Source organism: Verticillium alfalfae, genomic scaffold (genome assembly GCF_000150825.1).
Source record: "Verticillium alfalfae VaMs.102 supercont1.2 genomic scaffold, whole genome shotgun sequence".
Lineage (NCBI taxonomy): Eukaryota > Fungi > Ascomycota > Sordariomycetes > Glomerellales > Plectosphaerellaceae > Verticillium > Verticillium alfalfae.
The window spans coordinates 3,276,941-3,294,369 of record NW_003315037.1 but is presented as its reverse complement, the minus strand read 5'-3'; the positions used below and the strand labels follow the sequence as shown (position 1 = coordinate 3,294,369).

The following is a 17,429-nucleotide window of genomic DNA, read 5'->3' as shown; positions in this document are numbered from 1 at the left end:
CCCACCCTTTTCGACAATCTGGACCAGCCATTGCATCGTCAGATGCAAATCAGAACCCCAATCAGACCTCTCGTCCAATACCAGCACCTTGCTTCTTCGAGACCTGCCTTCGACGCTGAGTGTTTTCCTCTCAACTGCACCGCGCCCGGCGTCCGGCACGCCGAGAGAGGAGAAACCGAGAGGATTGGAGTGCAAAGGAGAAGGGCCACTCAGCAGCATGCTCCCGCCGACATGAAGCTCAGAATACCCCAGACCCGCACCGTCAGGAGCCTGGCCTCCGCTGTTGGTGTCACCATATTCGTGTACCTCCTCATTAGCAATCTCGAGACCCGTCTCCATCTTGGCGACGATGGCCTCGCGTCGCACCCGTCCAGAGCCGGATCATCGCCAGCCAGAAATCCCGACTGCCCTGTGCCTGCACTCCGGCACCTGCGCAACCTTGAGCTCAACCTGACCGACACCATCACCTACACGAAGCGGTGCATCAAACCCGTTGTCACACGATCCCTCGAGCGCGACGCTGTTGCGCAAATAGACGAACCCCTCCTCAAGACCAAGACGAAGATCGATCTCAGTTCGTGCGCACCAGTCCAGCTCGAAAGATGCGATCCTATACCACTGCGCGTTCCGCGCCCATACCCAAAGTCCACCTACCCCCAATACGTATTCGGCGTCGCCACGTCGTACGAGCGCTACGAAGAGTCAATAGACACATTCGCCTTTTGGCTTGCAGGGTCGCATGCCAAGCTGGTCGGCGTCGTCACCGACTATGACGATAATCGCTCCAAACTCGAAGCTCTCGTCGCTCGCTATGCCGAGCGCGATGTCATTGCCAGCTTTGTCAAGCCCATTCGCTCAAGGCTCAGCGTCGGCCAAAACCACTTCACCATCATCCGCGACCTCGTCAAGGCTTCAGGCCCCGAAACCGAATGGATTGCTATCCTCGATGACGACACATTCTTCCCCTCTCTCCACAAGCTCACCGTCGCCCTTTCCGACATTGATCACACGCAGCAGGCCTACGTCGGTGCCTTATCAGAGGACTTTAGAGCTGTTCGCACCTTTGGCTACATGGCTTTCGGCGGAGGCGGCGTTTTCCTGTCGGCGAAGTTGGCGCGGGACCTCGAACCCCTGCTCGAGACATGCCTCAACGAGGCCAAGACGGGCGAGGGCGACGCGCTCGTGCGCGAATGCGTTTACAAACACACGCATACCAAGCTGACGCCACTGCCGGGCCTGTACCAAATGGACATGGCGAGGGACGCCACGGGTTTCTACGAGGGAGGCCCCAGCCCCCTGAGTGTCCACCACTGGAAGAGTTGGTACTTCTCCCCCGTCGAGCTCATGGCCACCATCACGCACGTCTGCGGTGACTGCTTCCTGCAGCGCTGGCGCATGGGCGCCGACACGGTCCTCACCAACGGCTATTCCATCAGCGTCTACCGCGACGGTCTCGACGACGTCGACCTCAGCCGAATGGAAGATACGTGGTCCAACAACCAGCCCGACTTTTACGACTTCAGCATTGGGCCGCTACGGAAACCCATGAAGCCGGGGCAGAAGAAGACGTATAAGCTCGAAGACGCCGACTACCTCAAAAACGGAGGAGTGCGGCAAATCTACGTGCACCGGGCGGAGAAGGCCGGCCAGAATGACGAGGTCATTGAGCTCGCGTGGGAGGCGTCCAGACCAGGCCTCCTGGGTAACATTCGACCTGAATAATGTAGCGTTTGTTTCTATTTGGATGTATGGCAAGGGTAAGGCATGTCTTGGTTGCCCCCTTCTTGGCGTTGGATGGGCTATTTGCGCGTTTAGATGTTGGCTTGATGACCCTAAATTGCCATAATGCTGTTCAAGTACTCTCAATCCCTCCTGTTCTTGCGACCTGCCTCTCCGTTTCTAGCCTTCCGGGCCTCCCAGGTGTACGCGACATCAACACCAGCACGTATCATAGTCGCGACTAGGCATGCTACTGCGCGCACTAGCGGCACGGACCCGTCGGCACGCATCTGTCTCAGTGAGACATCGAATCGGGTCAGCGGTTGGGACAAACAATGACGAGAATAGGAAATCGAGGGGAACCCACCTTTGACATGTTCATCGCGGCTTAAGGTTCAGCCTCGTCAGGGGAGACCAAGGGCTGCCAAGCAGGCCCTTGGATTATCCAGATCGATGAGGCCATCCAACAAGCTGAGTCGAGTGGAATGTGAGCAATCTAGCCTGCTTCCCCACAGAGTGCGCACTCCCCCCGCGGCAACACCTCCCAACGCCCCGGACGGGTCTGGCATTCGAGGGAGACGGACAACAAGGGGGCCCCCTTAACAATGTGTCGAGCTTCCAGCTCGTCCGTTAAAGCATGGCAATGCCTCATGCCCCTGTCCACAGCTCTCTCTGGCAGATCTCTTGGTGTTTCTTTCACCGACTGAGCTGGCCCTGCTCCCTCTGGGCATGTTGATGAAGACGACGATAGCGACGAACAAAACAACGAAACGAGACAAAGCGAGATGCCGTTCATCTCTGCGAAAACGCCAACGCGGGAGCTGAGCCGTTCGCCCACTATGCCCTGGCTCTCCCGCACGCCATCTTACCAGGCATCACCGCTGCAGTCGCCCCGTCCGAGCTCGCCCCGTCTACCATCTTCCACGGGCAAACAGCCATGCCCGCCCGTAACGTACATACCGGCTCTCATCGACGGCGCGTGCGGGACGCTGCCACTCGCACAAAAGCCCATCGTTGATCTCATGCGTGAGAACCTCCAGGACCTATGGGCCATGGCCCCGGACCTGTGGGCTGCGCTAAGGGGCGGCTTGATCAGAAGACCCGGGGAGAGGATGTCGGGGGCGCAGATGAAGGATGCTGTGGTGCAGACTTGCCTGAGCGTCATCGAGGTCGGGATGCTGCTGTCCGTGGTGCCCATCTGGCTGTTCATGCCTGGTATCGTGTTCGCGTCGTGGGCGGCCATGTCGTTGACTGTAGTGTTCGGCCTCAGTTGGTTGCTGAACGAGGACAGCGTCATAATCAGCTGCGACGGGTCCGACAGCTGGGCTACTGACAGCGAGACGCACGATGAACGGTGGTTTTTTGTCAGTGGCATCGGGACAACGTATGTGACTATGAGCTGAGGTACCGGATGATAACGCATGCTGACAGCGTTCCCAGAGCTCACCACCTCGCACATCACACGCTGCCTCTGATGGCTCGCCTCTTCACGCACCCCATCACGGGTATCCATACGCCAACCTACGGTCTTCCCTTTGATATCATTCTGACCATGCTTCACCGGGCGATGCCCTCGATGCAGACGGCCGCCTCGCGGGCTCTGTACATGGAACTCCGCGCCGCGCTGCTCGATAGCCACATCACGCGAGTGGCCGTCCTCTCCCACACAACAGGCGCCATCCCGCTCAGTTCCGTCCTCACGCGGCTCAGCGCCGACCTCCAGCCGGAGAAGCTCTCCAAGCTTGAAATCTTTACATTCGGCGCCGCCGTCCGCGAGTTCGCCACGCCGCTCGGCGAAACAAAGAAAGCCTCGCCAGCCGGCAGCACGCCGCGGATTCGAGAGCCCGATTGTCGAAGATCGGGGGTCCGCATATCGGAGGACTTCGGCCTTTCCCCTTCTGACCCGCTCGCCCCAGCTGGTGTCCCTGCGCGCCGTCCAAAAAGACCACACCGGCCCGCTTCTGCGGCAGTTCTTCCTTCATCTACGTCCAGCCGCCCACCCACGCATGTCCGCTTCGGCCATGCCCTCTCCTCCTCAACCAGGTGGAAACCGTGGTGCCTTGCGTCGCCCACCCGGGTCATCTCGCCGACTACCTGGGCGCGCTCTTCCCCGGCCTCGATGGACGGCACGACGCCCGGGCAAGAAGCAGCATCCTTCGACTACGTCATGAGCAATCGACCGCGACACGGCCGAGAAGCGCGAAGCTTGCGGCCATGGCGTCGTATGCCGAGTGCAAAGAAGCGAAGCGGCCGGTTCGGACGCGACGGCAAGCGCACGAGTTGGACGGGGCTCGGCGCGACGGTTGGCGGCGGGGCCACCAACGGCGTCATGGACGGCGTCGTCGGGCTCGAGATGGCGAGGCGCGGGTGTCGCGAGTGCGACGGGCACAGGGGTCGCGAGGTCAGCCGCCTGGCGGACTATGTGCGGAACAGTAACATCATCATTCGCAGGGACTCGAGTGTCGTGGATGCGTTGGGCGTCGGGAGGACGTGAGCGGACGTGGATCAGCTTGCCACAGACAGGCATACAAGGTCCTTCTGATAGATTTTCCTAATGACCTTTGTAGCGTTTCATGCCAGTATTTTCGAACTGTCTGTCTGCTCTTGTACATGAAGCTTCGCAGGAAACCTAAAAGGAACACCGGATGCTCATGCGACCTTGAAGGTGGGTATAAAAAGCGAAATTCGTGTCGCTGGTGTCATCACAGCTCTTTCATCCTCTCCAGTGACTGCAACGCTCGCTCGAGCTGCACAACGACATCGGCAGACGCCAGCATCTGCTCTCTCGTTCTGAAAACCTCCCTCGCATGGATCGCGCGGGCAAACCCAAGCGAGTGCTCCAGTCTATCCCGCAATGAGCGACCCAAGATATCTTTCCCCTCAACGGCAGCCTGCACCTCTGTCAACTGGTTCTTAACGGTCTCAAACTCCTTCTCCAGGTCGATCACGCGCTGGTTGCTCTCTATCTGCTGTTGCAGTTTGGCGATGTGCTGGCTCTGTGTCTCGATGAGTTCGGCCTGAGTCTGCCTGGTTAGTTCTGCTTCCTTGATGTGATTGCTCTCTGCCTGAGCTCTGGAGTCGGATTCCGCCACGCGCCGCGCGAGTGCTGAAAACTGGTCCTGAAGGGCATTGAACCGATCTCTGTCGAGACCGTCTGACAGACTGCTTTGCGCACGCAAGTCATCAAGCTGTTCCCCAAGATCTTTGTTGCGCTGTTCGAGTGTTTCGATCCGCTTTGCATCCTCCTCCGACATGGCGTTGTGTATTTGTCGTCCTTCGAGTCTGTCTAAGCGAGCACCATGGCCGTTGATCTGATCCTGAAGCCGAGTTCCAAGTCCTTCAAGGGCAAAAGAGTGCTCTGTATTCTTGGAAATAGCTTGCGCAATAGTACTGGGCGCCTCAAGCCTCTGAAAACCGTCCTCGCGAGACTCGGCCATCTCTGACAAGGCATCCTTGGAAGTCAAGTGACCGTCAAGCCCACTGTGAGTCTTGTCAATCTCTGCAGGTGGATCTCGCTTGTATGCAGAGTGATCAGTCTCCCCAGGCTGCTCTGGGGCGACGTCTTGTCCGGCATGATCAGCCTGTACTCGGTCGGCTTGTGGTGTCCCTTCATCGATCCTCGACAGCCTCTCTGTGCGAGCAGGTGTAAGGTCTCTCGAGCTGTGGCCTCTTCCACGCGAATCACTAGGTGAAGGCAAGCAGTCCGTGGCCCTGGCCGACTCAACGCAGTGTCGTTTGCTGACACTGTCAGGTGCCTCGTCTTCAGAGGAGAGAAGGCGTTTTTTATTGGAATTCGCATCTTCGCGCTGGATTTGCTGCTCCTCCGGTCGCTGGGGTGCAGAGCGGTCATCAGAATAGGGCCAGAACCCGGGAGATAGCAAAAGGTCGACATCTTGAAGGAGGTCAGCCCACTGGGCCATCTTGTCGTCGAACAAGGCGAAGTGTTCCCGCTCGTATAGAGGTGCCCTATTGACAGCGTGAGACCAGAGATGACACCACTCGTCTGTGAGAGCTGCGAGAAGCGTCGGCTTCTCCCCGCGGTCGGACTCCCGTCGATAGGCCTTGCGCCTGGCAGAGTAGAATTTTGTGAGATCACGAATCTGGCGGGCGTGGGACGTGGCGAAACTGCAGGCGCGGTCCACGGCGCGATAAATCGCAATCTCGTGGTTCATGGCGCTGAAATGTAGCAAAGCCCTGAACATGATGACCAAGTTGACATAAATGCGTTCTTCTAGGCTCGAGTGGTTCACAGTGTACTTGCGCTGGCCGAGTATCACTTTAGCCCGAGCGTCATCGTTTTCGTGTGCTGCCCAGGGCGGCAATCCATCAGCGAACCCTTGGAGGGCGAAAACGCCGGCGAGGGTGCCTGGCGGTCGAGAGGTTTGTCCAGCTCTTGATGGCGAGCGGTCGTGTGGTGAAGAATTCATCAAGGGCTTCGCTGGATGCTAAACATGAAACAGATCTGGACAGAGAGGCTGCGACGAGGGCGAATTACGATGGGGAGGGAACAATGAGATTAATGGTATCCGAAATAAATAGACGCAATGTGACGAGAACGTTGGCGACGTCGAACCTCCCTGAGGTTTGGACGACGCTCCTCAAAGATTGCCCCAAGCAAGGTGCCCAGATGGGCAGGAAGAGGTGACCGCAGCACCTGCCACTTTACGCGACAAACGCGCCAGTGAGCAAGGTTGTCAGCCTGCCAGGCTGACAGCGGGGAGCGAGCCCTCCGTCTGACGTCGAGCTTTATCTTATCAGTGTCCACCTTGGTGGAGAAGTCAGGAGGCTCCACTTGCGACCTCTCCGACTGGGGTCTTGGTGACGGAGATGCTGAGATGTTGATTCTCGACATCCGGCACTGCGACAGACATTACCGACGACCCAAGCCATCCAGCGCTTCGCAAACCCCCTTCTGTACACCAAAAGTAACAAGGAGATCCAGTCCTTCCGACGCGCGCGTGCACGCTCCATCCCCCGCCCACAATGCCTTCCACCGACAATCCTCCAGAGACCATCGATGCTGCGAACAAAAACCCATGGACCGAAGAGACGAAGACCAAGTTTGAAACGTTCGATCACCGCGACCCCGAAGCCTGGGACCATGGCACTGACTGTCCGTGACCAGCAAGAGCAAGAGCAAATATATGGACCCGTGCCAGGACGCCGCCAAGCGCAGCATCAAGTGCTTGAACCGCAACAACGGCGACAGGGAGATGTGTGGCGAATACTTCCAGTACGGTGGTCATGGATTCCCCAGTTACAGAGTTCAACTAATCATTGCCGCAGAGCATGGCGAGACTGTCGACAGGCATGGGTATGAGTCCAATACGTCTTTCCTAACCGGTAAATGGACCACACTAATACCAAATAGATGGACCAGCGCAAGGAGGAGAGAAAAAAGGCGGGCAGTTTCTTCTAAACGGCCAGCCGCGCCGAAAGACGTGTACGAATGGAATAGCAATGCGGCTTGATAGCTTCGGAGTGGTGCCGCCGGGATCGAGCGTGGTGTAACAACAGGTGTAAACTAACCATGGCCGTGGATTGAGCCTAGCGATGGGAGAGGTATTGCATGGCGAATAATGATCATGAAGAGTGACAGGGCGGGGGAAGAATTTACAACAATTTCATCAGCCAAATGCCCGAAACCTCTGACTTCGTCGACGACCAGTAATCCTCAGTGATGGCTGGACCCGCTTTTGCAGCTGCCATCTCAATGCGCAACCAATCACAGTACGTCTTGCATTGAATTTCGTGCCCCTCCATCCATCTCACCTTGTCGTGGTGTGGTGCATGCGAGAACGGGCTCAGTTGATGCCCCGCCATCCCAACTCATCACCATGTCCTGGAACCGCCCCCAGCTCAAGAGCGGCGTTGATCTGCAGCTGCAGTCCGCCTTTCACGAGGGTCAATGGGCGTCCGTCATCCGCCTGGCCGAGAAGAGGCTCCGAACATTCAATGACCCATACTATGAGGTGTGTTTTGTCTCTCAAGAAACCCAAGAAGGCTGTGTCGGCTCGACTGACGGTACGAGATTGTCAAAATATGCGCCGAGTCCAACCTCGACTCGCCGCTGGAGAGGTCAGCCGGCCTCATTGCTGTGCAGAGGTTCGTCAAGGACGGCACTGTCATCAAGGACGTCGACGCCCTGGACCTGCTCGAATGGGCCATTGGCAGCCTTCAGGATGAGAGCGAATTCCCCCACACCCTTGGCCCCTTGAAGGTCAGGTGCGTCAAGGCCAGTCCCAAGGACCGCAATGCCGGCGTTAGGTGTCTCGAGTCTTGCCTCCTTCACTGGGACCTCGTCAGCGCGCAGCAGATTGCTGCCATCCTGGACCGGTCCTTCCCTCATGACAGGACATTCTTCTTCTGGAACGTCGTCATCACTTATCTTCTCTGCGTGTGTATTCCCCATTAACCTTGTCTGTGTGCGCCTTCTGACCTCTTCCAGCTGAGTGACCAGTGCACTCCCGACAAGAAGAAATTGTACGGCATGCTGGCCCTCAAGCAAATACAGCGTGCATCCCAGACTGCCGGTACGGATACTGATAGGTCCATCAAGACGGAGGAGGAGATTCTCCTTCTCTACCGTATCCTCGAGTCTCATGGATCAGACGCCGAGTGGAAGGCCGCCCTGGACCACCCTCACTTCGGACCAGTCCAGCAACTTCGCCTCGGTCGCAAGGACCTCTTCCTACGCGCTCTTCGCGTGAGCAAACAGCGAGAAGACTGGTCCACTGTATATCGACTATGCAAGGATTGCCTGACAGCAACTGACGATGGTCCTGGGGTCAGACTCCTTGCCTGCGACTGGAATGTGTGGCAAGACTTCCTCGCTGCTGCTGGGCAGCTCAAACAGGCTCGACCAGAGTAAGTCCCGAACGCCGTGTCTTCGAAGCAAGCAATCAATCCTGACTTGCATTGCCAGGGTGATTTCCGAGATTGTGTCTCTTCTCGATCAATTTTCTGCCTCCGAAACAGTTCGCCCTATTTATCTACGCAATATCCTCCTGGCCCGTGTTGCTGCTTCTTTCCAACTTGGCACTTCTGATCTTACAAACAATGATGCTTTTCTTCCAAGATCAGAAGAGCTACAACGCTACATAGAGAGCCAGTGCTCCTCTCCAGCGTGTTTCGACGATATCAAACGGTTTGTGGAGCAACTTGACCCAGAGGAAATGAAGAGCCTCGCCTTCGAATACGTTCCTCATCTGGCAGAGAGACAACAAGATCCCTTGCATACAGCAATTGTGAAGACTCTGGCGTATCAGCTTCAGTACCTGATCCTTACTGCTCCTAATCTGGTAGTGCAGATTCCGGTTGCAGCTGATGCCAAGCCAAGATGGAAGTCCGTCATCAACGGTGTTGAAGGCGAGTCGGAGACCTGTTCTGAGAGATTCCAAGGCGTTGCTGAATCGGCGGCTTCGCTGTATCGCGCCCTTGTAGGCTCAATTGGGTCCTCCGATGGCCAGGACCCCGACTGTGTTCCAGAGCTTGCTATTCTCACAGCCACAGCCCTGATCAAGCTCAGCGGTCTACGAGCTAACCGCAGCAATCACCTCCCTTCGCCGCTTCACGTTGCGCAAAGTGATCGGGTCCTCCAAGCTGCCCTCATACTGGAATACCAACTCACGAGGACTCCAAAGCACAGCCGCGTTACGCTACTCCTCGTTCGCATTCATCTCATTTTGGGTACCATCTCGAGGGCAAAGGAGTTATGGGCCACAATGGACGTCAAGCGGACGATTATTGACTCGCTCAGCCCCTATTTCCTCGATCGACTTTCTACGCTTTCTCCCGCTGCGGTGCTTCCCGTACCGAATAGACCTCAACAAGCAATGACCTACGGTCTCAAGGCTTACTACGGCACTTCCCTGAAGTTGAGGATGCCGCGACGTCTAGCTGACGCCTTCCAATCCGAGAGCTACTCAAGTATCCTTGAGATCCCTGTGTTTATCGACCGCCTACGGATAAGTTGCACCATGGCAATGGGTTACATCGAGGAACTCCGGGCGACTCGTGCTCTGGGCCATAAGGGCACTCCTATCTCTGATGAGGACTACATCAGTGAGTGGTGACTCTTTGTGGTGAATGATCATCCCGAGGGCTAATTGTGTGACTAGACGAGATCACACCCGCGACACAACTGACGGAGGTCATCGATTATGGATCTGTGCCTAACCTGCACGTCAGCACAGCGCAACCTGTTTACGAAGTCCTGCAGATCGGACCCAGCCCATCGGTTCGTTCGTCCCTTCTGCCAAGTCTTTCCCATTTACTAACGCGAACTAGAACGCACGCACGCACCTTGCCATTGTTACTGAGAAATACTTCGAGGTCCTCTCGTACAAGCCACCGTCGGCATACAAGCCAGCAAACCCGAGCCAGGCCACAGCGGTAGATAACATCTTTGTGACTGAGAGCCTGCAGCAACTCAGCAACACCGCCGCCAAGTTCCTCCGAGGTCGGGAGACTGCCAAGTTCACCGCCCAGGAACATACCTTCTTCGAACTCATCTCCCTTCTGACCACCCTCGCCCCCCTCGCCACGTCGTCAGACCGGAGCGACCCCTCCGCGTCTGTCCTCTCGCAAATCGCTTCTGCCGTGTCTGTCACACTGGATACTTTACTCGAATCAACGTTGTCGCTTCCCTCGGGAGACCGGGACATCAACCCTGTGCTGATGCTGAGCTCTCTGCATGGGCTGTTCCACCTCCGTGATGCCGCTGCGGCGATCAGGCTCACGACGTCGTACATTACCAGCTTCAATGAGAACGAAAGGGCGCGAGATAAGTCTGGCCAGAGCTGTCTTCCGAAAGAGACGCTGGCGCATGCCAAGGCGCTCGACAGCGCGGCTGCCAAAGCTTTCACCGAGGGCAAGGCACGGATCGCGCTGCTGAAGAAAGAACTGGTCAGCGGTAACCTGGAAAGTCGATTGGGATCCTGGACCACGGCTCAATCTTCGGATGACTCGTTGGCGAAGGAGATTCGGGCAGCGGTCGGCGACGGCTTTGACGACTGGAAGAGAATCGTAGCCGATTCTTGGCGGACGAATGTCAAGGGCTGGGAATTGGTCAAGTGGGAATGAAAAAAGAACAGGAGGAGGGACGGCGTGCATCTAAGAGCAACTCATAGACTCGGCATTGCGAGACGATCTTTCCGAAAGCTGGCTTTTTTGAACATAATGGCACCCACCAAAAGCCGAAATCATCGCAATGCAACCTCCTAATTTTTCCCTTTCCCGCGTGGACCAACCGTGGCTCCCGAACAACTCCCTGAAATGCAAATATCATATCGAACGTCGATTCCTCATGTACGTGGTGTCTCGAATCTCAATCCATGTTGCGCAGAGAGCTGTTGCTCTGCTTCAAGCTCTTCTTGACAACTTCGGTGCGTTCTTCCCGCAGCGTCACCCATGCCCAGAACCAGCTGACCATTTCGACAAACATGAACGTGAAGAAGACCGAGTTCTTCCACCCGTCGCCTCCCCAGGCGGAGGGCGTGTAGTGTGGGTTATGCGATCGGACCGCATCGCGCATGGAGCCCTCTCGGTAGAGCGGCGAGGAAGGGCCGGCAATGAGCGTGTAGAAGACGAAGCCGAGGGCGATGCTGAGACGGAGGGGAGCTGTGTACAGACATGGTTAGCGGAGAGCTCACGACGAGTCAAAGGACAGCGCGCGACGGACCTTGGGTGCCCCAGTAGTAAAGAAGGCTGATCTCCTCAGGCATGCTCAGGGTCATCAGATCGGAGATGCCCATAAAGATGAGGAGGGCGGCGACGAAGGCCAAGGGCGCGGAGCGGGATTCGAAGCTTCGGTCGGAGGGCTGCAGAGACAGCGTCAGCGATCTCTATCTGGCATCATAGGGAGGTATGATCGGGGTGCTTACCATGCCCATGGAGCCTCCGAGGATGAATACCAGACCCTGGTCGGCGATGGTGCTGGGGTTTGTGAGGAAGTAAAAGCCCAGTGTGATGTGGAAGAAGCACAGGGACGTGATAATCGTCCTGGTTGAAATGAGCGCCATCTTGGGAAATTAGACCTTCGTAACAAATAGGACGTATGTTGGTGATTGAATCGACGGCTTGCATGGAACAGCTTTCGCGATCGAGGAGCTAAGCTTGGAGTCGTGGCTCGAGGGTGGAGCAGGGGAGGTATTGAATTAGCGTCGTTCTGTCGATTGACACACAGCCACGCCTCTGAGCCACACCGTTCCTTTGGGTGATGGCACGAGAGGAACTGATGATATAGTACGTCACAACCTCACCAGAACCCCAATCCACGTCTGGCCTGTTTCCGTACGGATACATGTAAATCGACACTCTTCCATGGAGAGTTGCTCCTAATGGAAACTAGGCAATCAGAAAATATCTTGGCATCATGGCACTCCTTGTGCGGCTGGAGAGCGAGACCTCATGGCTCCCAATTACTCAAGCGACGACGATGTCCTGATATCGACAAGCGTTGGCCTGTTAACACATCAACCCAAGCCAAAGGTGCAGCTGGTCGCTTGTCCTATTTCCTATTATTGTGCATATCAAGCGCCCCAGCACCCAATCATCTGCAATACCTTGCCATACATCGAAAATTACTCAGCTTGTCCGTCAACCCCGCATCTCAGCAGGTAGGTCGAAATCACATCGTGAGGGACTCGACGATGCGTGTGTTTCCAGTGCATCAACAACAGGCTGGATCTCAGGGCGCGCAAATCGCCCGCAAGATCCAGGTAATGCACACGACATGGATTGGGGTGCACTCTCCAAAGCGATGCGAAATGATCGCGGCAAGGATAAAGATAAGTCATCGACAGATTATGGCTTACACACTCTGGTCCCCAAGGACAGCAAGTCGCCCGAACTCATCGACGTTGTTGCCATCCATGGCCTGAACGGGCACTTCTTGAAGACTTGGACTGATCCGAATACGGGCGTCAATTGGCTAAAAGATCTTGTTCCCAAGTTTCTCCCGTCAGCCCGTGTCATGTCATTCTGGTACAATTCTCAGGTCCAATTCAGCAAATCTACCGCGGACATTCATGCCTTTTCGCAGCAACTTTTGGAGAGTCTCATGGCCGAGAGAGAATCCATAGAGGAACAAGACCGACCGCTCATCTTCATCTGCCATTCACTCGGCGGTCTCGTCTTCAAGCAGGCTGCAATCAAAGCCCACGAGAATGAGAGGTACCGTGATGCTCTGTCGTTCCGCTTTCACGGTGTCATGTTCTTTGGCACTCCACATCGCGGCTCGAATTTAGCAACGTGGGCGTCCGTCACTGCGAATGCCCTTCGCGCTGTCTCTTTCAGCACGAGTACCAATGCCCGCCTGGCAAAAGACCTGGAACCGACTTCGAGGTTGCTGCAGCACATCTCCACCTCGTTTGTCGACTCATGTGGTGCCAAGTTGAAAACAGCATCGTTTTACGAGACCCGGAAAATGGACTTTCTGAACTGTCTTGTGAGTAGTGTCACAGCAACAGATATTCTCCGGATCCGCAGTCTGAACAAATAGGATGCGGGTGCGCTGACGACAAGCCTATAGGTCGTCGAGCCCGAATCGGCCATTTTGAACATCATCGGTGAGACCAGAATTGCTCTGGAGCGCGATCACCGGACGATATGCCACTTTGCCGACCTTGATGCCGCACAATTCGCCCCGGTCAAGTCAACACTGAGATCTATGGCTGACTCGGCCACCGCCAGTAAGACGCTATCTAAATACGAGATTGAGTCATTCCTGCAAACTATCAACGTTTCTGACTACGCCGGCCACAAAAGTCGGAATGCGCCACCCGTTCAGGGTACATGTACCTGGATTTTCGACCATCCTAAATACCTGTCCTGGATTGAGAGCCCAGACCCGGGGCTCCTTTGGGTCTCTGCCGACCCTGGCTGTGGAAAATCAGTGTTAGCTTCGTTCCTTGTCAACCAGCTGCAGGCATCTGCAGATCTCGCGAACATCAATGTCTGCTACTTCTTTTTCAAATCCGATAGTTTGGAGCAGTTGAGTGCGGTTACAGGAATCAAAACTCTCTTGTACCAGCTCTGCAAGCAACAAAACGAACTCGCAGCTTCGGCCATGTCGACACTCTACAATGGCGGATTGGAAGACGTAGACAGCCTTTGGCAAGCTATCGTATACGCTACCCGCCAGAAAGCTGCCAAAAATACCATCTGCATTCTTGACGGCCTGGACGAGTGTGAGATTGAATTACGAGGTCGACTAATGCGGCAGGTCACGGCGTCCTTTTCGAAAGTCGAGTCGGCTGAGGCAACATCAGGCGAGAAAGCAGAGGCCGATCCTGGCGATATAAACAAACGACGATCAAAGCCGGGACGACCCAAGCTCAAAGTATTCGTGACCAGCCGTCCTGAGAATCAGCTCAAGATAGCATTTCAGAGCAATGCCAACAGGTTCAAAGCGGACGGCGGAGAGTCCGACGGTAATTGCGCTTTGATTCGCTTACGCGGCGAAGACGAGACGGATGCTATCAGTGCCGACATCAATAGAGTTATCAGATCCAAGGTTGACGAGCTCATCCACCAGGGGCTCCCCTTTCAGCTATTACAAACTGTTCAGGCAGAGCTCGTTGAGCGCGCCGACCGAACATTCCTTTGGGTGTCCTTGATTCTTGACTTGTTGGAGCAAAAGGTGGAAGCCGGTGCATCACAGCGAGAGCTTGATGAGCTTCTGCGAAACAAAGATATCTTTCGCATATATCGTGAGCTTCTTCAGCTTCGTTCGGAATCACCTCGAGCAAGAAAGATGCTGCAAATCATCCTCGGAGCGACCCGCCCTCTCACGGTTGACGAACTGAGTATTGCATTGGCTGTCGAGCCTGAGCCTGATAAGCCGCGCAGGGGAAGCAGAACCCTGGACGATGTTGAGTATGAGCTTGCGTATCCCTTTGAAAACCACATCAAGTCGCTTTGTGGGCACTTTATTCGAATAATCCGTGAGAGGATCTATCTCGTGCACGAGACGGCCCGAGAGTTTCTGCTCACAATGGAGAGTGATACAGGCTCTGCGGCATCATCTCGAAGGCCGTCTGTTTCAGGTACAGACACACCGCCACCGCTGTCCAGCATTATGCCATCTGAAAGCTCGCCGGTTCAATTGGCATTTCAGCACTCATTCTCCCTGGCCGATGCCCACAGGCTTCTCCTCGGCATCTGCACCACATACATCTACTGCTTAGGGCGGCCGAGCCGATGCGCAACAACAGGGTCAGCTAGCAAGAAGACCGAGGTCTTCCTAGACTATGCGGCAAAATATTGGACGGTCCATTTTCACCAGACAATGCAGAGCCGCCGCGTGGCCTCTCCTAATATGGAGTACCACCAGAATCTCTGCCATCCATTGTTCCCGGGGTTCAAGACCTGGGTCGGGGCATTTTGGTTCCCAAATCTAGCGCCAGTCGTGCCGGATAGCGAGGAGGGACAGGACTACTACATTGAGCTCTTCCAGTTGTATCACCCAGGCGAAGAACGCGACCACTTGCACAGCCAGAGTGATTTTCTTGGGGGCCAGCTAGACGAAAGCGACGACAGTGATGTTGAGGGAGCACTTGACATGTTTGGCGCGGACGAGAAAGAAGTGCCATCGAAGCTCCTGCATACGGATGTGGTTCCGGTTCAGAAGCACAACGACCACAGGAATCGTTCGGCAGATCGACATCGCACAGCCAGGCTACTGGACGCTGCGATTTCGAATCCCACTTCGCTCAGAACCAACTTATTCCCTCTCGAGGTCGACAAGAGTGGTCATGTTTCACTGGCTTTCCAGGATTGGCTGCACAACGGGCCTAAAAGTTCGCGAAGAGGTTAAGCAGGACTGCAACAGCGCGTTGTGGCGTTCTGAGGCCCTCGGTGTCGTCAGATGATGCAGAGCATAGTTCGCCAGCGAAGTTGTTTTATCTCCTTTTGGGGTCATCAGGAAGCTTTTCTCAGGAACCTGGGTGTTCCTATATGCTTGGTTGCATCCTGACGGGAACGCGACAATGCGTGAGACCCTACTCTGGCGCGGAACGGGCTGCTGCGTTGAAGCGTCTACAACTTCCTCTAAGCAGAGGCCACGCTTGTCGGAGGCCTGGTCATGAGGGCGCTCCCATGAGAGTATGTTTGAAGGTTGCAGTCCCATATTTGATTCACCTTGGCCCTTTCTCCCCCCGTGATGATAACCCGTGTACTGCGTGTGGTTAGATCTGTAGGTATGGAGTGCAGAATCCCCAGTGGGTGGTAAAGATGGCTCGAGTTCCAAGTCTCTCATAGTACGCATAGATACGATGCATTTTCCAAAGCAGGATGCCAAAGCTGTCAAACCAGAAGATATGTCAGTTGTACATCTTTACCTGCAAGTTGAGATGACTGGGCTGCGTGTGTTGAAAGGGGTCGTTTTCCATGTAATCTTCTCGAAGGAGGTCAAAGACCCGTGGGGACTGGGCCCACTGATCAACCCCCACAGCACGGTCGTGAGCTCTAATTCCACACTTGCAAGGCTACTCTAGCTTCTCTACCAGCCGGAGTAAGGTAGGTAGCTACCAGCCTAGCATAGATAATCAATTGGGTGACGAGTGGCGCGCTTTGCAAGGCTGTCGAGTGCAAAGCTCAGGTGGGGTCGTAAATGTCTCGACACCACGAGTCGATTCACTGATTATGAATCGTCGCAGACCACTGGAACTGTTGCACCAACGAGGGCAGCACGTCCCGACCGTAGCCTACTCGTCGTAGCTCTACACCTCTCTTCCTCAACTCCCCAGTTCAGGCCCGAGCCCTTGTCCGACCACGTACAACACGCGAAACATGGCCGACCCCGCGGAACAAGCTCCCCTCGATAAGGAGCGCCATCTCCGCTACTGGCAGCGCTGCTACCGCAGCTTCCTCCCGACCCAGTACACGAGCCACGACAGCATCCGCATGGCCCTCGGCTTCTTCATCGTCGCCGCCTTTGATATCCTCTCGCCGGCCACATCCTCGGGTGAACCGCACGCCCTCACGCCGTCCGACCGCGCCAAGATCCGCAAGTGGGTGCTGAGCCAGCAGCACGTCGGCGGCGGGTTCAGCGGCGCGCCGAGCCACACGTTGCCCGTGGAGCTCTGCCAGGACTACGACCTCGAGACGAACAAGCCTGCGTTTAAGCACCCGGACGTGTCGACCATTGCTGCCACCTACTTTGCGCTGCTGCTGCTCGCGCTCGTCGAGGACGGTACACGGGAAGGAGGCAGAGGAGCGTTCGCAGGGGTGGACCGTGTCGGGATCTTGCGCTGGCTGCGGCGGCTGCAACGAGAGGATGGAAGTTTCGGGGACGTGCTCATGGAGGATGGTGCCATTTCGGGCGGTCGAGACATGCGGCTCTGTTACCTGGCCGCCACGATCCGATGGTGCCTGCGAGGCGATGTCAAGGAGGGTGAGCCCGGCTGGGTGGAGGACATCAACGTCGACGCCTTGATAGGGCATATTCGGCAAGGCCAGACGTATGATGGCGGGGTTGCGGAGAGCTCGCAGCATGAAGCGCATGGTGAGACGGCCGCTCTGGACTGTGGAGACCCCCTCGACTGACACACACACCGCACAGCTGGATATGCCTACTGTGCTGTTGGCGCACTATACATGCTCGACAGCTCTGGAAAGTACAGGCGATTCGTTCGACACCGACGTTGCGCAAGGGCGTCATTGACCGGGAGGGCCTGATCAAGTTCCTCGTGCACCGGCAGTTTGCG

The 17,429-nt window shown here is 56.0% G+C and overlaps 8 protein-coding genes across 8 annotated transcripts in view; 6 read left to right on the top strand and 2 right to left on the bottom strand.

Moving 5' to 3' along the window:
- VDBG_02481 (conserved hypothetical protein) overlaps positions 1-1,722 on the top strand; it is a gene marked incomplete at both ends in the record, with an annotated part of 2,033 nt that extends 311 nt beyond the window's left edge. Inside the window, one exon of the mRNA XM_003008247.1 lies at positions 85-1,722. Within this exon, the coding sequence (XP_003008293.1) occupies positions 85-1,722 (1,638 nt within the window). The remainder of the gene's footprint in view (positions 1-84) is intronic.
- A 1,019-nt stretch (positions 1,723-2,741) lies between these two features.
- On the top strand, positions 2,742-4,213 carry VDBG_02480 (conserved hypothetical protein; the record flags this gene model as incomplete). The annotated part of the gene is made up of 2 exons (XM_003008246.1): positions 2,742-3,103; positions 3,160-4,213. The coding sequence occupies 2 exons, from the start codon at positions 2,742-2,744 to the stop codon at positions 4,211-4,213; spliced, it is 1,416 nt and encodes a 471-aa protein (XP_003008292.1).
- A 208-nt stretch (positions 4,214-4,421) lies between these two features.
- VDBG_02479 (predicted protein) lies at positions 4,422-5,921 on the bottom strand (the record flags this gene model as incomplete). Its single annotated transcript, XM_003008245.1, has 1 exon — positions 4,422-5,921. One exon carries the CDS (start codon positions 5,919-5,921, stop codon positions 4,422-4,424), a length of 1,500 nt encoding a protein of 499 aa, XP_003008291.1.
- Positions 5,922-6,702: 781 nt separating this feature from the next.
- On the top strand, positions 6,703-7,190 carry VDBG_02478 (predicted protein; the record flags this gene model as incomplete). Its single annotated transcript, XM_003008244.1, has 3 exons — positions 6,703-6,788; positions 6,845-7,033; positions 7,091-7,190. The coding sequence occupies 3 exons, from the start codon at positions 6,703-6,705 to the stop codon at positions 7,188-7,190; spliced, it is 375 nt and encodes a 124-aa protein (XP_003008290.1).
- A 366-nt stretch (positions 7,191-7,556) lies between these two features.
- VDBG_02477 (conserved hypothetical protein) lies at positions 7,557-10,803 on the top strand (the record flags this gene model as incomplete). The annotated part of the gene is made up of 7 exons (XM_003008243.1): positions 7,557-7,691; positions 7,751-8,116; positions 8,168-8,425; positions 8,474-8,586; positions 8,645-9,783; positions 9,840-9,958; positions 10,009-10,803. 7 exons carry the CDS (start codon positions 7,557-7,559, stop codon positions 10,801-10,803), a joined length of 2,925 nt encoding a protein of 974 aa, XP_003008289.1.
- Positions 10,804-10,838: 35 nt separating this feature from the next.
- VDBG_02476 (conserved hypothetical protein) lies at positions 10,839-11,741 on the bottom strand (the record flags this gene model as incomplete). Its single annotated transcript, XM_003008242.1, has 3 exons — positions 10,839-11,340; positions 11,402-11,540; positions 11,604-11,741. 3 exons carry the CDS (start codon positions 11,739-11,741, stop codon positions 11,048-11,050), a joined length of 570 nt encoding a protein of 189 aa, XP_003008288.1.
- A 713-nt stretch (positions 11,742-12,454) lies between these two features.
- On the top strand, positions 12,455-15,538 carry VDBG_02475 (ankyrin repeat protein; the record flags this gene model as incomplete). The annotated part of the gene is made up of 2 exons (XM_003008241.1): positions 12,455-13,168; positions 13,253-15,538. 2 exons carry the CDS (start codon positions 12,455-12,457, stop codon positions 15,536-15,538), a joined length of 3,000 nt encoding a protein of 999 aa, XP_003008287.1.
- Positions 15,539-16,512: 974 nt separating this feature from the next.
- On the top strand, positions 16,513-17,400 carry VDBG_02474 (geranylgeranyl transferase type I beta subunit; the record flags this gene model as incomplete). Its single annotated transcript, XM_003008240.1, has 2 exons — positions 16,513-17,227; positions 17,285-17,400. The coding sequence occupies 2 exons, from the start codon at positions 16,513-16,515 to the stop codon at positions 17,398-17,400; spliced, it is 831 nt and encodes a 276-aa protein (XP_003008286.1).
- Between the last annotated feature and the right edge of the window lie 29 nt (positions 17,401-17,429).